This window comes from Stegodyphus dumicola, chromosome 3 (assembly GCF_044657685.1).
Source record: "Stegodyphus dumicola isolate Sdum_Otavi_A_Nest chromosome 3, ASM4465768v1".
NCBI lineage: Eukaryota > Metazoa > Arthropoda > Arachnida > Araneae > Eresidae > Stegodyphus > Stegodyphus dumicola.
The window spans coordinates 123,948,225-123,968,668 of record NC_140770.1 but is presented as its reverse complement, the minus strand read 5'-3'; the positions used below and the strand labels follow the sequence as shown (position 1 = coordinate 123,968,668).

The following is a 20,444-nucleotide window of genomic DNA, read 5'->3' as shown; positions in this document are numbered from 1 at the left end:
TGGAATTAAGATTCAGATATTTTCTCTTTCTATAGTAATTTGAAGCCATAATTTTGAAGTGAACGTCGAAGGTTTTAGTTGAAATACAGTTGATTTAGTGTTCTTTTTAGTAGTAAATATGGCTCCTGCAAAACATACCAACACAGTGTTGGTTTCAAGTGCAAAGTCATTCAGTTTCCAAGAGAAAATGGAAATCGTGGTGCAGCAAAGAAGTTTGGTGTTGGTGAAAGATGGAACAAATGAAGATTTTTTATTTATGGTCCAGAGTAACAATGATGGCGAAAATGAAACAGAAATCTATGATGTGCCTGAACATACAATGAAAGACAAACTTTTCATTTATCTGATAATGTTCGTAAGTTTTTAAGTTCTGATAAAGTTTTTAAGTTCAAAAGTTGCATCATTTATTTTAATTAAACAGCATAAGTGCACACAAAAATGTAACTTTTGTATGCTGATTTTTCCATATTTTTAATCTGTCATTTTTATATCCTGTGTATAATGCACACTCTTAAATTTCGGTCATAGTTTTGGTGCTAAAAGTGCACATTATATGCCAGAATATACAGTACTTTGGCATAAAAACTAAGAAGGCCGATTTAGGATAATGCAGAGAATACCGATTTACAGCCAGGTCTATTTTTTGGATGACCTTGGATTGCATTTCACTCAGTTCAGTCCACAAATTAATTAAACATTTCAAAATTAAAATTATGAAATATGGTAAAAATTTTTACTAAAATAATATTGTTTTGAGAAACTAATTCCACTTTAGACTTCATATTTGGTTCTGATATAGTTTTACTTTTTATACGTCAAATTCAATCAAGTTCTCTCTCTTTTTTGCATTATATTTTCAAACTCAAGTTAATTAATAGAGAAATGAAGCATTAAATAAACCTGAAGAAAGATGATCTTTCTTTAAAGTTTTCTTCCAATTTAAATATATAACATAATGTAAGAAGAAGTGCAATAGCAAACTATACAAAAAAATCTGATGCGTACACCTCATGACTTCCTTCTATAGAATATTAAATTCTACACATTTTTACTTCCATTTCATTTAAATTTATTGAATCAAATTAAATCTACTCAGTTAATAATGCATAAACCACAATAGAATAAATGCACACTTTAAAATTCACTATATTTATTTACCCTAGCCACACTCTGGCGCTAGGTTCACTTAACAGCATTACATCTCATTCATTTTATAACGTATAATGCACAAAAATTATATCATCTGAAGAATTTAGCTAATCGTTGACATATGGTCTATTCAAATACTATAATAAATAAATCTAAACTGATGTATAAAAGAAATTAAACAGTTAAAACAATTAAAATATTTTACAATTAAAATTAGAGTTTCTGCACAAAAACAAACAATTCAGCCAGCAGGCAAAAAGGCAAATTTTCAGTGCACAAAACTATAAGTTACCTTTTGGTCCCACTTCGCAGAAAGACACTAAAGGTGCAACAAGATTTAATTCACTGTTCTGCTAAGTTTCAAGTGTAAACAAATATGGCTGCTATGGTAAGAAAAACTAGGCTTAGCTGTACTTAAACAACTTTTAAATTATTAATTTTACAACTATTGTGTGCAGATTAATTAAAATCATTAAAATCTTAATCAGAAGATATGAACAACTCAGTTCAATCATTTTTAGAGCAATTTACCAACATATAAGGAAAAAAAAAAAACTGAGCTCACGAAGCCGAGTAACAGAATGAGTATATATACATATTTATGTACTTTTTGGTGCAGCCGGTCACAATCAAAAAGGGAGGTGCACAACTAGATGTTATAGCAGTCCTATATATAAAATTTCAATGTTCTGAGGCTACTCGTTTCTGAGTTATGAGAGATACATACATACATACCACACAAAAACATTGTTAAACTGCATTCAATAGTCATCAACATGGGTATTTTCATTGAAATATGACACCCAGAATTTTTCATGACTCAATACTTCCTTTACTTCGTACAAGGAAATAAAAAAAGAGGGTTATGTTTTATAACAATATAATTTGATACTTATTGAGCTTTTAACTAATTACATCTCCTTATTAATACACCTTGTCAGAAATCCTGAAAAGTATATTTCCACACTTAAAAATCCTGTAAAATATGGAAACTTAATAAATATATCTAGGACAAGAAATGCTTACTTTTCCATAATTAAATGATATATTGTTAAAATATATATTTTATTTATTAAAACAAAAGATTTAATATTAATAAACAAAAGATTATTTAAACAAAAGATTTAATAAATACTGTTAATTAATTATAATTAAAATATATCACATACAAAGTTACAAACCTTTGTTGCTTAAATTTCAGTAATTTATAATAACATTATATTAACGTTTGCAATAACTGGCAAAATGCAACATTTTTGTTGCAATGACTTGACACATTTGAAGACAACATTATCATTTGCTGCGAAATAACAAACATAAAATTTTTTGCCATATTTGAAAACTGAAATTTATATATGTATCCTGCAATAAACAAACCGCTAAAACATCTATTAACAAACTATAAAGGTCTTAACACTACATTTAAAAAGAGAAAAGAGAATTAAAAAAATAATAAAACCTGAAAGTTTTCAAATTTTTTATAACACACAAATGGCCATTTCTTTCTTTTTCATTAACAGACACATAAATATGTCAAGAACAATTGGACTAAAACTATAGGTTGTTTACAAATATATATATGTCTACAGTTATTGTGGGGCTAATGTTGACTCTGATCACTTTCTGGTGATTTTCAGGCTGACAGGAAGGATAAGTAAGACCTTTTGGAATAGGCAACAAAAGGATGAATCTTAAACGTTGAATCATTTTGTACAAACATGTGACAATGAAAGATTATAGAAATAAATTAAAAGAAAGTCTACTCCAGTATCTTCTCTTCTAATTTTAATTTTTAATTTTATGATGATTTGTAGAATGGTGACTTCTCCTGGGAACAGACTGAAAAAACTGTTAAGGATACTTACAAAGGAAGTTATACCATACCTGAAAAAGAAATAAACAACATACATGGCATGATTGAGCAAAAATTACTGAGGAGAAAAACAAAGCTTATAAACGTCTGATTCAAAAACACTATAGTAGAGAAGTACAGGAAAATTATAAAGAGTTGAAAAGACAAGAAAAAAGACTGTTTCATATGAAAAAGAAAGCATATATGGAGGAACAATTTAGTGAGATAGAAGAATTAAAAACATAAAAAAGAGTAAAAAAAAATTCACCAGAAAATCAGTGCTCTATCTCACTTTGCCTATTGCAGGACTATTACTTGTAGAAAAGGCGATGGTGATTTACAATACATATACTTTATAAGGGCAAACCTTACAGCATTAAGTGGTGGCAACTGTGCAAGTTTTTGATGCATTAATTGCAATCCTTCAATGTGTGCACCCTTGGTCACATGACACAATCTACAATGGTAATCAAATTCTTCCCATATTCCATGTCCACCGTGACAGTTTGAAGTGCATGCTTTATTAAATCCTCAACTTCCTCAAGGGACATGAGCATTGGCAGTACATAAACTCAGTCTTTAACAATATCTACACATGACACATATCTACACTACACATATCTAACTACTTCGCATACTTCTGTGCCCTCACTACATGTCACAAATGTACCTACTGTTATTAATAAACCATATTTTGTTTTGTTATGTACTTTTCTTTCATTTATCATGTTTTCATAATAATGTTGCCAATTAAAGTTTCTAGTCCTACATAGCTACATGATTCTAATTCATTTTTTAGAAATTGATGCTTACTAGAAATTTTCACAACCTGCACACACACACACACACACACACACACATATATATATATATATATATTATAATTTTTTTTTTTAATTTGCATTTGCAAACAGCTATTTGTAAATACATGTAATATAATTAATTACCTGTAGGAAGGCATACTTCCGAAAGTAATAATACGGTTTACATTCTCTTGAGAAGAACTATCATCAGGCTTGATGGAACTGGGTGTAGCTGGAAACTTGCGACTTGTGTGCTTTTTTAGGTGGGTTGGATCCGGCTTGGGCATAGCACTCTGTCTTCTGACAAAAGGAATGTTGCAATCATCTTGTCACACAACTAAAAACTCATTTATAAATGCACTATACACATATCAATGTTCCAGCACTTACAAGACATTAAGTAAATAAGAGGTATTAACAGATCCAGAAATTTCAGTGAAATGAATGTAAAAGTGTAAATGGTAAAACAAGAAACAAAAATTATTCTCTGAGCAAATTTTAAAACAAACTGACTGTTAACATTTTAAAAATTCTTTACATAAAAAATCAGTTTAAAAGAAATTTCTTATTAATTCTATATTAAAAGTACACAATGGGGGGGGGGTTGAAACCTACCATGCCAAAGAATAAATGTGCTTTACATAAAGTAGTAACAAAATGGCCTATCTTAGAAGAAAGTGTCAAAAACTAAAATCTTCAGAATGGATAAACTGTAACAAAGAAACAGCTTTTTTTGCTCACTTTAAGACAAGTTTTCTGTCTTAAGTAACCCTGAGTTGTGCACTCGATTTATGGTATGGGATAATTTAGTAAATATGAAAAAAAATTGCAAAGCTCCAAACAATTTGGACAACAAATTGATGTTTCCAGAAGTGTGTTATTCACGTACATAAGAAGAAGAAAAAAAAAATTACTGTCATATACTGGATGTATGGATGAAACCTTAGCAATGTGTCATATGATAGGAAATAAAACAATTGATGTGAAAGGAACAAAAGCAGTTCACATAAAAACAAGTCCCAAAAACTCTCAGCTCACCATACAGTTTCCTGCTTGGCATAAGGGAAAATTGAAACTCACAGTTATTTTTAAAAGAAAGATCAGGGCCGTTCCTAGGCCAATGGCTGCCCGCGTGCTTTCCTAGGATTGCCGCCCACAAAATTTAAAAAAAAAAAAAAAAAAAATGCTCAATGATTAATGAAATTTTTATTTCAGATTCACTAAATACTTACATATGACAAATTGTATAAAAAGTACTTACAATGAATTTAATGAACTTAAAATGTTTAGTCATGGTATCACAAGAGTCCGCCGATCCCCATTTTTGCCGCCCACTTATTTTATGCACTGCACCCCTGCTAAGAATGGCCCTGAGAAAGATAATACCAAAATATAATTTTCCAAATGGTATTTTTATTTGTCTTCATGAGAAGAATGGATGGACGAAAATGGTGTGAAACTGTAAATAAGAAATTTTCGGCAAAAGCATACTTTTGTCTTAAAGAATCCAGAAAGTCTTTTAGTTAGGGACACATTCAGATGGCATCTAGTGAATAGTATAAAAAAATTATTAAAAGACAATATGCAGACATGGGAGTTATTCCAGGTGGATAGCTGCATCAGTTCAGCCTTTAGATGTATGTATATCAATAATCCATTTGGTATTTAAAATGATAGTGGCATGGATTAGGTAAAAAAACCATTTATAAAAGAGGCCATATCTGTCATGCCAGTCTAGAGAAATAGCGTGTGAATGAATAATAAAAGCATGGAATGAAATTAAACCCGACATAATTCAAAAGTCATTAAAAATGTAATATACCTAACAATGCAGATAAAAGTGCTGAGTGACAGTTATTTTCTGAATTTCGAACCATATTACAGATTTCATCATCTGTTAACTGATTTATTATTAGGGTATTCTGATCACAATGAAATTCTTCTGTTATAATCATCTTCATTTATTACCACTTCTCTACTTTTCTTCCGCTTTTTATTTACAAGATACGAAAACCTTCTAATTCATGGCTACCATCAAAACATTGCTGCTTATTAAGTGTTTGCTATACATCGTTGGTGATGTAGCATGAGATTAGTGACAGGCTAAATGCTAAAATTTGTCTTGCTCTTATCGTGCACTGAGGAAGTTGAGCCTGAATAATATTAGTTAAGTTATTTATTATAGTTATGTCTACTTCCTGCATATGTTTAAGGCAATTCCCATGAAATAAATAGAAACATAAATATGTATATTTACCTTAATGCATAATGAAAAAGTATCCAAATCAGTTATTTAACTCAAACTAAATGTAATATTATGACCAATACATATCATTTACAAAAATCTATTTTTTAGAAGTTTCAATTAAATTTCTACCCATCAACACAGTTAACACTTCGCTGCGCAGTTGGCTGAAGTCTGCAATCATTGCCAACATTAATTCACCATAAAAGATTACCATGCTGTTTAGTGTTCAATTACTGATATTTAAAACTAAAATTGTTTTATTATTTTGTTTCAATTTCAAGGTTTTGCTTGTATACATTGTACTGTGTTCTTTCTTTCTGCAAACTTATTAGAACTTAAATTCAACATTCTTCCTGAGCATACTACTAACTTATAGTTTGTTTTGGTTCTCAAACCTGGAGAAAAATGTTCTCCTACCTCATAACCTTTATCAATTTTCTCTTGGGGAACATATTTCATGTTATTTCAATATGTGAAGCAACTTTAAGGCTTCAATTTATACAGTCAGATACATTACAAATATTGGTATATAAAAGCATAATATATCCAATTTCATTTGATACATCACTGTGCGAGTCATTGCCTAAGATGTTTCAAGTTGCTAGTCATAAGGTGATGACACAGAAAATAATTTTAAAAAGTTTGCTAGGCTGCTGTAAGGGTTGTATGATATACATTAGGAGAAATAACAGTGGTAAATTTTGGTAGAATGTTTTGCTTTGAGATGCATGCCAAGCGGTAAGGCAAATTATTGCCTTACTACAAATACAAAGCCAAATTATTATCATACAGATTTAGGCTTGTAAATGATTGTGTTTCATCAGTATGGTGGTGTTTTATTTAATGACAAAATGAAATTAAGAATCAGGACCCTTCACAGGCTTTATTACCCCCTCCAAAAAAAGGTCTTCTACATGCATTAAACATTACTACTCTCGGAATCGTTGTCGATTGTTGAAATGATCTTAATATCTTACTCCCAACTCATTTTGCTACAGCTCAGAAAGTACATAAAAGCAACTGATATTACTATATACTAATATTGTAGTCTATGTTAATGGTTTTCAAACTGTGTTCGATGAAACCTTGAGGTCCCATTCGAATTTTTCGAAGTCAAAATCAAAATTTCAAAGAATTTCTGAATACCATGTTGATGATAAAACTAGAAATTGTTGTTGATGATAAAAAATTTACATATAAACTGTATATAAAGTAATTAATTGATATTTTTATTGCCATTGCTGTAGCTATCTAGAATAATATAAAGTAGATCTGTTTTCATGAAAAGGACACTAGAATAATCATTCTCTTTTCAACTCCCATAATGAATGCATATTTTTACTTCCTCTTCCCCAGGGTTATAAGAGAATGCATATTTTTTAATGTTTGTTTTTTCTTTCCAGGGTCCCCCTACCCCAAGAAAAAGTCTTAGGGGTTCCCTGAATTAACAAAGTTTGAAGGTTTATATTAACATACAAAAAATCATGTTATTCAAGAAAAATAAATATTGCAATATAAATAATTAAGCCCTGATACTTTATTACCTGTAGCAGGTGGCTAATAAAGCGAAGAAAATAAACACTCCACCAACAACACACACAAGAACTATAACGAGAGATGGGGTGCTGAGGACATCCTTCTTGCCAACTAAAATGAAAAATTAGACACATTGTATGCATTCAAAAACTGATTTTATTGATATCTAACAAAAATAAAGAATTAAAAATATAAATCATACAGATTTCTGGTACAAGTTTTTCTAATGCAAGTCAATGACCTATTTTATTTCTGATATCTGAGAATAATACTTTTATAAACTACACTTTTATTTAACACAAAATGAATTTAAATATACATAAATGTTAGGAATATTTATAAATAATGTTTTTGTGTACATATGTGTGCTATATACATATTTTATAAAAATGTTATAAAATTAACAGTACTTTTTCTTTTAGTTACTTAACACACAATAATTAAATAGTTTAATAGTTGACACACTTTAAATAAAAACAACATGTGCATAATTGTTACTCATTTGGATGATTCATTGTGAGTAAAAAAAGTATAATATGACAATGTGCATGTTGGTTAATATTTGTTCTTAGTCATTGTTAAAGCAAGTTGTCATAAGTCAACAACTACCTTTATGTAAAATGTTTATAAATATCAAAACTTAAATTAAAATAGAATTTATATTCATGAAATAAAATTTCATGAATATCATGAATTGGAGACAATTTCAAACTACAGGAACAGATATCCGGGGGTTTAGTAGTGGTCGTCCACGAGGAACCACACCCGAAGATGACCGGTATATTGCCTTACAGGCCAGAAGAAACAGGCGGCAGACAGCGGGAGAAATCGCTAGACACACGACACAGGCGACTGGCCGACCGATATCGCGTTTTACCGTGGCCAGAAGACTGCACGGTGGTGGTCTGTTTGCACGACGCCCTGTACGGTGTGTACCTCTAATGCCTGCCCATCAGAGAAGGCGTTCTCTGTGGTGCCGGGAACACCGGAATTGGAGAGACAATGAATGGGTACGAGTACTCTTTACAGATGAGAGCAGATTCAGTCTGAGTAGCGATTCTCATCGCATACTCATCTGGAGAGAGCGGGGAAGCCGCAATCATCCCTCGAACATCATCGAAAGGGATAGGTATGGAGGTGGCGGTGTTCTCGTTTGGGGAGGCATCATGCTTGGTAGTCGTAAAGACCTTCACATCTTCGATGCAGGTTCAGTCAACGGTACCCGTTATTGTAACGAGATTCTTCTTCTATATGTGCATCTTTTTAGAGGCACTATGGGTCCGCAGTTCCTTTTCATGGACGACAATGCACCATGTCATCGCACAGTAGCTGATGAACAGCTCTTAGAGAGTGAGGATATTGAACGTATGGATTGGCCGGCACGATCTCCGGATCTCAATCCCATCGAGCATGTATGGGATTTTCTAGGCAGATGCTTTCTAGCATCCACCAGTAATGATTCCGGAGCTTCGATTGGCGCTGCAAGACGAATGGGCAGCAATGCCTCATTGACACCCTCATTCTCAGCATGGGCAGACGCTGTGAAACCTGCCTAGCAGTCAGGGGAGATCATATTCCCTATTAAAGACCGGATGTTTCTTGCTGGACACCCATCACAGGGATGTTTCGGCCTTCAGTCGCATCGCGCTCCATGCTACTTTTTCAATAAAGCTTCTTTTTATCCCTCTGATTTCTCTTTTAGTATGTGTTGTTTACATTACTCATGTCCTTACGTATTGGGGATCTTAGGGTACTAAATGTGTTGATTTGGAAAGTTTTTGTACAAAGTTATATTGAAAAAAACCGCCTCGTCCTTAATTTTTGCACACCAGTGTATGCCTCTCGTAATGATGCTGTTAATCATATCAAAAGACTGGATGAGTGAATATGTTAACTTCAAGTACAGTGTAGAAAGAAAGCATGATATGTTAAACAGATGACAGATTGCAGAAAAATTACATTGAGAAGTTGTAGCAAATTTAAATATTTATTATATATAATAGAAATTTTATTAAAAATCATAGTACTTCTTGATTTATCTGCATCCTTACTAAAGACTTATGAAAAAGCATTTATGAGGTAATGCAGTATGTAGCCAAAATCATTGTTTCAATCAACAATGTCACCAAAAATTATTTATGTGGCAACTCAGATTATGGCGATAAAACATGTCTGTTTTGACCAGTGTGTAATGACGAAAAATTTTCTTTTTAACAAAAACAGACTATTGTGTATATGGGCACAATAACAACACAAAAAAATACAGAGGGGGAAAAAAAACATTTTCTTAGAAAACTATTTTATTATCATTATTATTATTAATTTTACTGGTTGATTCCTGTTTTATGGAATCCTTAGTGTGCCACCGTTTTGAAATTGCTTTTGCCTTTAATGCAGCTCAGCCAAAGACTTAAATATTTCAAAAGACATTTCCAAAGCTAATATTAGCGATACAATAACATATGTGTGTTTTTGCTATTTACAGATTTTTTCCAAATGAGTATCCAATATAAGCATTCATGAGGAACATCTCTCGTAGCCAGGTATCCCACCCATACATCACTGCAGAATGAACGTATGGGACAGGTGATGCATATATGCACTTAAGATGACAGGTGACACATTTAAGCCGAAACATTTTCTAAAGACCACTAGATGGCATCCCGTGCCCATTACTTTTGAACTGAATATAATTTTAGGATCCTTACCTCCAGCTCTTTACCTTGCATGTGATATAAACATTCACGTTTCGAATCTTTTTATTATTTATTTATTTTGCTACTAACCCCACACAGTAACTGTAAAAGACACTAGTGTCTTTTATACTTACTATATGGGGGTTTTGTCATGCTGTGCATTGTTTTTATGTCTTATATATCAAATACTTCCCCTTTTTGTTTCAGTTGGTGGAGTTAGAGAGCGATACTTCTAGTGATTAAGATATAGATATTCTGCCAGAGACTAAGTGCTGAGTGCCTGCCTTCCCCTTCATATGAAAGATTTTGTTATTTCTTTCTTTAAATAGTTTTCCTTATATTTTTTTATTAATTTTAAAGTTTATTAAGCTAATTTCTCAATTAAAACTTCAGAATAATTTGAATAGCACATACGAAAATAATTTCTCAAAGCAAGCAATTTTTTTATATAGTTTCACGTAAAGGAAAAAGATTATTAAATACTAATTCTAACATATATGATATTTTAAGTAATAATCTAAAATAGTACCAAAGGTATGACCTTAGGACTTAAAACTTTTTTGTTTTGATTTTGTTTCTAAAGTTAGGCTTAACAATGCAAAACCCCCGTCGTGTGGGACGGTTCCTTTCAAATCCCAGCCATCCCAAGAGAGCGTCTTAAACAAAGGAACACAGTCTCGACAGCAAAACTCGATAACACTTAGAACAGAGTTAAATTTCTAATATCAGTGGTCATAATACTTTCTACTTGAAATGAGTCAAATAAATTCAGTTCACATATAACATTTTAATTAATATTTTTTTATTTAAAATTTCTTGCAATACTTTTTTCCAATACATAAATATCCCCAACATCTCTTTATTTTACTTAAGCATAAATAATATATACAGATATTGCATTTCTGGATTTTTTATATTTTGTACCCTGAAAAGTGAAACTGTTTGATATTTTTGATTAATCTATTTACTTTTTTCAGTTATACACAAATATATATTTCAGGGTCATGTATTTTGCATTTAATTTTAGGCAAATCAAACATTATATGAATTTAATTTTTGGAGAGGATGGAATTAAAGAAAATTTTTAAGCCTATTTTCATTTAAAAAAATTCTATAGAGAGTCAGACACAACCTGGAAATAATTTGCACAATAATAAAGTAAGACCATATTTGTTGCAAGGTGCAGAACCTGCTGAGTTTTTAAGAATGCTGAGTGATACAGCTACAAATATTGAAACATATTGTGATTTATATTTTGCATTGTGCAGTTTCCTGTTATAAAATTTGATAACCTACGCAAAATAACTATATAACTTGTTTTTTCATTTGGGTCAAGTAACACTCTACACATTAATATCACATTTTACATGACTAAGAGGATCTTAAAAAAATTACACTTCTTACCCCCATATGGAACATTTGATTTAATAGTCTTATTCCTCCAATCTGCAACTGTTTCAGAAAGTGCTTTCACAGTAGTAAGAATACCAGTTTCCCCTCCAGGTTTCTCTAAAGTTCCAACTGGTCCATTAGTGTGATCTACAATACCCAGCCCAGGATCAAATGGCTGACTGCAATCATGCGATGTCCATTTAGGATCACAGTGGCAGGTATTAATATTAGAACAAACCTTTAAAAATAAAACACAAAAAGTAAAATAGTAAACCTCCAGCAAACAAAACAGACAGCATATATCCAGATATTACTATGAAACAAGGAAAGCAATATCACTTACTCCATGCCCTGAACAAGACAGGGCAATGTTATTTGTTGGGCATGAACCAGGCTCGATAAATACATCAACATTGACACATGTCTGGTTAACACATATCTGAAATGAAGCATGATTCAGTTGATATGATAAAGCAACCATAATTGAAATGCTAGCATATTTTGAACATAAATATATTTTGCATCAGACACCTGTATAATTTCACATCAGAAATATCCATAACCCAGTCTTTCTGTTTTTAACAGCAAGTTATATTATTAGATTGCAATGCTTCTGTTTACTTACCCAGTGATATGAAAACAACCAATTTTACAAGTTGTTATCATTTAACTTATCTTACAAACTATAACAGTACTTTTTTCATAGCATACTGAGTAATGTAAAAACTACACACTACTTAATAATATTGATATTTACAGTGACAGCATAATTTATATAACATATCGATAGTTAAAGTAATTTTGCATTTGTTCATGCCTTTCTTCTAATTTTCATAAATTTTACAAAGCTGCAAAACATAGATAATAAATTTAGTTACACTATTGAAAAATTCAGTAATGCAATAATACCCTAATTTTTTTAAAAAAGAATATTGTGGCAGCATATTTTAGATAGAGAAATGGTTAGAGTAGCATATTTAAAAAATTATCAGTTTGGAACAAGGCATTTAATATTATTGATATATGGAATAAGAGTTTGATAAAAACTTAACAGTCTGGAGCAGTACACAATGAAAATTCAAAATGCTTACAATATGCATATCTGACAAATGCATATAAAAATTTAAAGTGTGCTCATTTGAATTCTGTACCTTTATCAAAGATTATTCCAGAAATATTTTGATGAACAATTATTCAGAAACAATTGCAGAAGTTACCATTTCAGATTCTAACGTTTTATTTAGTTTTGCTAGAATTGGGAAAAGAAATGTATACATATTACTTGAATTAAAAATAATTTTTGGTAACTCAATTACATGTTTGACTTAAATTTTATTTCTTTTAGAGTTGTAGAAAACTTGATAATTCTTTTAAATTCTGTTTGGCATTTTTCTTATCCTATGACAAAGCTACATAATTATCTGTTATTATAAATTGAAGAAACCGCACATGATTGCATAGCAAAGCAGACAAATGAGGCCCTGAGCTAAAAAATTTGAAACCTGTGTTGCCCAGACAACACCTTGAAAAATTTTTTTTTAATTTAAAACCAAAGCAATTTTTTGTTGGTTTTTCACATATGACTTAATTAAACTAAAAACTTAGAATTTTACTATTTCTACCAATGGATACAGTACAAAGAAATAATTTAAATGCAATTTAAATTTAATGTAATTTATTGATTTTTGGCAACTGTTTTTAATCATTTCATGATTATTATTTTAAATTTTTCACAGATTAAAGGAGGATAAAAATTCACTCTATTTTAAAATGATTAAAAATATTAATTAGGCGTTTTTTTATTTTATTATTATTTTTTAAATATGCCACACAGTATGATTTTAAGAAGAAACCGAAGTTCCTGTTCTTCCTTGTACATCCATGTGATTTCTCTGCAAAACATTCTTTTGAGACATCATTATATACTGTCTTTCCCCTTCTATATAAATATCTCTAAATAATATTTATTAATATTTTCTCTCTTCCCCCTCTTTTCAGTAGCATGAATAACTTGCAAAGAAATTAAGTTTACTAGAGAAGACTGCTGCCTTTTTATTAATGCTTTCCCCCTCCAAAGATGCATTTTCCAGTTAGTTCGCCTTTTTCATTTCAGTAATATCATTTTCTTTTCAATCTGCTGTATAAAACAATGCAGTTTAAAAAAGGCTGACTGGCATTTATAATCATGTGATAATATACAACAGATTAATCAATGAAGAATAATATGATATATAGTATATAACAAATTAATTAATTAATTAAAGGAAATTTCTTCAGAGTTCCTAATTGTATATTTTTCTTGATATGTTCTTTGATATTATCAATAAGGTCTATTTATATATTTTGTTAGCATCAAGGTATCTAAAACGTGCTAAGAAGTGATATAGTTTCATATAATATACAGTATAAAGTCCGTAATCCGGACTCGTTGGAACTTTGGGGATTCCGGATTAGGGTTTTTACGGATTATAGATCATCAATTTAAATCTGGTAAGATGGCATGGAGAAATTATACAATTAAAAATAAGAAACCGCAATTTATGAAATAAATAGCAATTATGATCTAAAGGGTATCAAAATTTACAAAAAAAAAAAAAAAAAAAAAAGTTTAATATTTATTTGTTTACTTTAGTAAACATTTCTATCAATGTAAGTTGTTTCGTTTTTTGTGCTAATACTTTCTCTTCAATTCTATAAACAGACATAATTTCTTGTTCAGTTACAAAGTTCCACTGTTCAAGTCCTGTAATTGCTGTGTCAAGAATATCGACTAACTTGTCAATCGAAATTTTTTCGTTTTCAGTAATGTTCTCTGATACTTTCTTCACTATCGGAAGCACGCATGGGTAAACGCCTTACTGGCTTTATGCGCATGCGTAGCGGACGTGCGCATCAAACGCGCATGCGTAAGTTTGTAGCTTCGAGGTCCAGATTATAAATGATTCCAGATAATGGATGTCCGGATTAGAGACTTTGTACTGTAATATTTTGTTTTTTTTCTAATGATTAAGTCTAATTCTAGAAAATGTTTGATAACCATAAAGGCATTGATTATTGTTTTACCATTGCTAATGCAATCTCCGATGGCAATCTGCAAAAAGATTTTTCATTCATCCAGTAAAGTTACTAAGTACAAAACTGTCCAGTTAGAAGTAATTTGATAAGTCAGTGAATCTTATCTCTTCTACATGAATCACTTACATCTACCTTATTTCATAAATAATGTGTCCAAACAGCCATATATGTTTTTTTTTCCCCCATGGTTGTGTCTGACATGGTCAACTGTAGCACATTAGATTTTTTCTCTTTTCTTTTTATTTTCAATATTAATGTTATTATCGTAATAAATTATAGAATCTAGATAAATAAAATTATCCATTCTTTCAAATATAATCTGAACAGCTTTTCAAAATAGATGGAACTATATGATTTCTAGTACTTGCAGTATTTTTCTTTACATATATTAATTTTTCCTTCCACATTTCTAGCAGCATTCATAAGAGCTGTATAAGCTTCTCTCAAGCACGTGTTTAATGTTATAATAGCACAAGCTAATCTATACACATTAATTAGAACACATTAAAAAAGCATAGAGAAAACATGCATCAAGGAAAATCTGCAAGCACACACGTAAAAAAGTATTAAAATATTTACCTTCTCCTCAGCACATTTTGTCCCATCAATCATTAAGCCCAAGTCAGGGATTTCTGCAGTGATTGTGCCAGAGGTTACCCTACAAGTATATACAAATATAAATGCAGAGCAATATTACAGTTTATTAACAAATCACTACAGTAAGAGGAAAAGAAAATTGTATGGCTATAATTTATTTCGTAACTCACAAATCTGCTTTTTATGAAACAATGAAACTACATATTATTCTTATGGAATAAATAATTAAATTAGAATAAAAAATATTATTTATCCAATTTACCCCAATCCAACATAAAACAATTAGCTACTAGTACATACCATTGTCATGGCAATGACATCTCTGAGAAAAAATATGATTCAATAACTAAGCAAAATTTGAATTACTATAAAGTAATATTATAATTTATTACTTCATGAATTGTTTTAGCAACTGCTATTAAATGAATTAGGTAATTTATAAATGAGTGATATTTTTATATTAATATATTTTATATCCTTTCAAAATTCTTGTTTTGGTTTTAAAGCTGAACCATAAATTTTGGTATGGTTCAACTAGTGAATAGTTTTGAACCAATAAGTGCAATTTTTAGCCCCCCCCCCCCCGCAGTTGACAAAGTGGAGGGTGACCTTAGTCTTGGCCTGTTTCAGATCGCAGAGCAGGTACAGATGTTTGTAAATGCATAATGTCGCTGTGGCATGGGGAATGTAAAATACTGTCAAGCTGAAAGTTTCCTTGAGTGGCACAGAAAGAAGGATCTGACTGCTGATGTATTTTCTTCAAAACTAGGATAGTTTTCCTTTTTAGTTTGCCAAAACCCTTTTATTGAGTGAAATTCGGTCATCTCTGAGGCAACATTCTTGATGATTAGACAGCTAAAAGACCAACAGGTATTTCCATTCCTGACAAATGAATAAAGTTTAAAAGTATCCAGCCATTTAGAAAAGCAATATACAATGACGAGCCAACGCATTATGACCATCTCAACATTTTTGAGCTAATCTGGATGAGTGGGAATGGAATACAATAATTAATGAAAATGTTTTGGTTATTAGAAGTTTAAATGCTCTACATGTTTTTCAAAATACAATATTATGATTAAAAACAATTTAAGAACTAATTTTTTTAATGTTTTCTAAACAGAAGTTTTAATGATATATACTGGATATAATGTGGAATCATAGCCACCCTTCCTACCCCCCAAAAATAAAGAAAATAGATAATATATTAAATTAAAATAATTATTCTTTTTGATGGTAATATATTCCTGACTATTAGCATACATTAAACAAAATAATCAAATTACAATTACTTTTATCATTATAAAATTATTATACGGACATTTAAAAAAATTATAATTAAGAAAAAGAAATGGAAAAGTAACTTACTTGCATTCATATTCTTGACCACCGATTGAGACTATTGTTCGAGTGTACTGTTTATCTTTTACAGCAATCATTGGGGCTCGTGAACCTCTCTGACACTGAAGAGAACCACAACGAACATTCCTTCAAGGAACAAAAATGCACAAAATTATTTTTAAAGAAGTGTAATACTACTATTCTATATGTACTTAGTTTTGTTTATAAAATATAAGTGCAATTATGAGATTTCCATTTTTTAAAAGATACACTGATTATCATAAATTAAGCAAAAATCACAAAAATCACGATTACTGAAAAAGTTATATGACTTTCGTCTATGAATGCCATTTTTGGTGGCATGTGTTGTTGCTGTAGATATAACGATGGTAGCTTGACTAGGTAATATTAACATTTTTATTTAACATTAAGAAAAGGTACATATTTTAACACACGTTCATTGATACACATTGATTACAGTTCGCACAATAAGCATTTTTATAGTTAGCACATCCACGTATGTAAAAAATCATGAAAGTGAAGCGGTAGAGAGGTGAACGCGTGCTTCACCGACGGCAGCCAGGAACAGAGTAGTCAGTCTGAATTTTCCCCTAGTGGAGAAGAAGAAAGGATGCTGGATCGACTTGAGCAGAGGATGGCTGAACTGAACTCAGATGGTAATCTAGGGGCTGTGCCGTAGACAAGTTCAGCAGATGTACCTGCGAGATCTTGCTTGAAGGAAGAATGTAAACCAAGAAGCACAAGAGGGAGTGATGTAGTCCAACGGGTGTCATTATAGCACTTTAGAGCTGCTTTTAGGTCGCGGCGGAAAAGTTCCACTAAGCTGTTGGCAGAAGAATGGTATGGCGAAGTGCGAATTCGGCGTATTCCAAGCATAGATGTCAGAGAAGCAAAAATGTGAGACTGGAATTGTTGACCTGATCAGTAGTCACAATGGATGGTACACCAAATCATGCAATCCAACCTGAGATGAATTGTCGAGCCACAGAGTCAGCACAGATGCACTGAATGGGAAAAGCTTCAGGCCAACGAGTAAATCTGTCAACACAGGTGAGTAGATATCGATAAGCATCAGATGGTGGCAGAGGACCGACGATGTCTATATGAACATGGTCGAATCATTCGGAGGGCATCACGATTTTTTTCAAAAGGCTATGTGTGTGCCGGGTAACTTTTGAACTTTGGCACATAATGTAGTAATGAGTCCAATTGGCAATGTCCTTTAGCATGGATGGACAAACGAATCTTTCTTGTATGAGCTTTTTGGAAGCTCGGATATCTGGGTGTGAGAGATTATGGAAACAGTCAAAAACTTTTTTCTAAAGTGGTACATAAGGTCAAAGTCTGTTGTTAGAGGTATCGCACAATAGTTGGAAATCCCGAGTAAGTTGTAATGACTGGAATTTCAATGAGCAGTTTGAGTCTTCACTAAGACGTTTTAACTCCTCGTCAGTGGCTTGCGAGTGGGCAATAAGTGTGAAATTCAGCGGTGCATTGGGATCGATGATTGAATACGTGAGAGAGTATCTTCAACGACATTGTTGGAACATGATATATGCTGAATATCCGTGCTGAACTGAGCTATGTAATTTAAATGACGAATTTGTCTCGGAAACACAGAATTTGATTTTGATGTGAATGCATAAGTTAGAGGTCGGTGATTAGTAAATATAGTGAAGTGTTGACCTTCGAGATTATGCCTGAAATATTTTATAGCTGCACAAATAGCTAATAATTCGGCAAGAATTTTGTCAAATTTTGAGTTACCCATCAAAATATGAATGCTAGTACTGAGCGGGTTCACATTGGGAAGTCTACCACAAGAATATAGTTTTGTTTGTCCATCAATTAAACAGTTGTTTTTAACATCTATAAGTAAGTTGAACTTTGTGAGAAAGTCAACACCTATGATGGGTTAATTGACATCTGCCAGGACAAAAGGCCAAGTAAACGAGCGACGTAAGTTTAAACTGATAGTCAAGAGTTTGGTGCCATACGTTGCTATTTTGGTGCCATTAGCAGCAAAGAGTACTAAGTCAGCTGGGTTTTTGGAGTGCTGACTGTAACTCTTAGGAATGACAGATAAATTGGCTCCGGTGTCAATTAAAAAGGTGAGTTTTGACAATGAATTGGCCAAAAGAATTCGATTAATGTGACGGTCACAACGTTGGCCAACAAGCGAACACCGATCTAGTTTTCCGACTGCCGGAAATTGAATCGAGAAACACACTTCTGTGCATTGGAACCAAAATTAGTATGGTAGAAACAAATGTTGTTGCATGGTTGTTTATACTGGCGACAGCGTCCATGGGATCCATTACGCCTTCTGTTGCATTGGGAATGATTGTCTCTTTGTTCACAGGAATGCTCACGGCTGTTTTTGATAGCTAACGAAAGCTAATTTACTTGCTTCATCAGCTCTGCAACTTGCTGTTCAATGGGAGAAGTAGATGCCATAGCAGTATTTATGTTAGGGAGAGTTGTGAGATCTGTAATTTTATCAGCTACAACTGTGAGTTTTGGGAGATCATCACTTAAGGCAGTAAAAATACTCTGTGTCTTTTGCGGGAGACGGGATATCCATAGAGATTTCAACAAGGGTTCTCCACCGGTCTCTCCAGCGAGGTTTTGCATACGGCAAAGTAATTGGGAAGGGCGTTGGTTGCCAAGTTCTAGCCCCTGAAGAAGTGTACGGATCTTCGTACACATATACTTAGTGGCCAAAATATTAGAGATATCTACTAAACACACATTGGTCTACATTTAGCTTTGATCACAACTGATAAGTCTTCTGCATATAGGCTCAAGATGCTGAAATCATTTCTGAGGAATGTAAGCTCATACTGATATAGTGGCAAGTCTAATTTTATTCACACTGGATTGTGGCATTTCCAAACTTTGAAATGATCTTTGAACTTCAACCCATAAATGCTAAACAGAATCAAGGTTAGAGCACTGAGTTCGCCATGGGAGAAATTTGAACCTCAAATCCTCCTTTTTAAATCAATTTGAGATCATGTATGCAGCCAAGTTGTACAGCCAAGCTGAAAAAGATCACTGTATTATTCTGTAATAACAGCCATAAATGAGTCTACATAATTGGCAGTGACACTGCAATAACCTATGATGCTAAGAGCTGTTTTCAGACATATCAAAGGAGTCATTGCACTACATAAAAATATTATTACTCAGGTCATAATTTTATGACCATCAGCTTAAAGAGTCATCATTAGGCAAAAGGACTCCATACTTTAGTTTTGTTTGCTCTATATTCTGTCATATGAATGATGGCTCAAAGCAGTCCTGTTTTCTCATTCATCAGTGAGAGCATAGCCATCCTTGACAGTTTTCTGCTTTATAATAAATCCTTGTGCTGCAAAGTTCATCATGCTTTGCTTTTGATGCACCTGAACTACTCCAAAATGCAAGTCATGTGTTGTTGCTTTTCTCTTGCTGTACACATTTGTGTCAGCCGCCTTTTATCTCTTTTGTTTATCAACATTTTTTGAATGGAATTGTTCTTACTACCTGAAGGTTTTTTTTTTTTTTTTTTTTTTTTTTGCTTCACTGCTATTTAAATACTCAAGATGTTGTTGCATGAGAAGAGCCTAGAACACAAGTCAGATCAGAGTCATCTTGGACCCACAATCATGCCTAATTAAAAGTTATTCAAATATTTCATTTTACTCATTTTCATATTAAACAAAGTGTTTAATATGTTTAAAGTTTCATAT

The 20,444-nt window shown here is 32.1% G+C and overlaps 1 protein-coding gene across 3 annotated transcripts in view; it reads right to left on the bottom strand.

Annotated features, from left to right (window-relative positions):
* The window catches only part of LOC118182622 (disintegrin and metalloproteinase domain-containing protein 11-like), a 368,998-nt gene that overhangs the window by 15,458 nt on the left and 333,096 nt on the right, over positions 1 to 20,444 (bottom strand). For 2 of the 3 annotated variants that reach the window (XM_035351993.2, XM_085813275.1), the window contains 6 exons: positions 16,717 to 16,836; positions 15,331 to 15,409; positions 12,020 to 12,115; positions 11,689 to 11,914; positions 7,597 to 7,699; positions 3,949 to 4,104 (listed from right to left, as the gene is read on the bottom strand). In XM_035351993.2, the coding sequence (XP_035207884.2) occupies positions 3,949 to 4,104; positions 7,597 to 7,699; positions 11,689 to 11,914; positions 12,020 to 12,115; positions 15,331 to 15,409; positions 16,717 to 16,836 (780 nt within the window). The remainder of the gene's footprint in view (positions 1 to 3,948; positions 4,105 to 7,596; positions 7,700 to 11,688; positions 11,915 to 12,019; positions 12,116 to 15,330; positions 15,410 to 16,716; positions 16,837 to 20,444) is intronic. The other variant, XM_085813274.1, reaches the window with a different exon arrangement.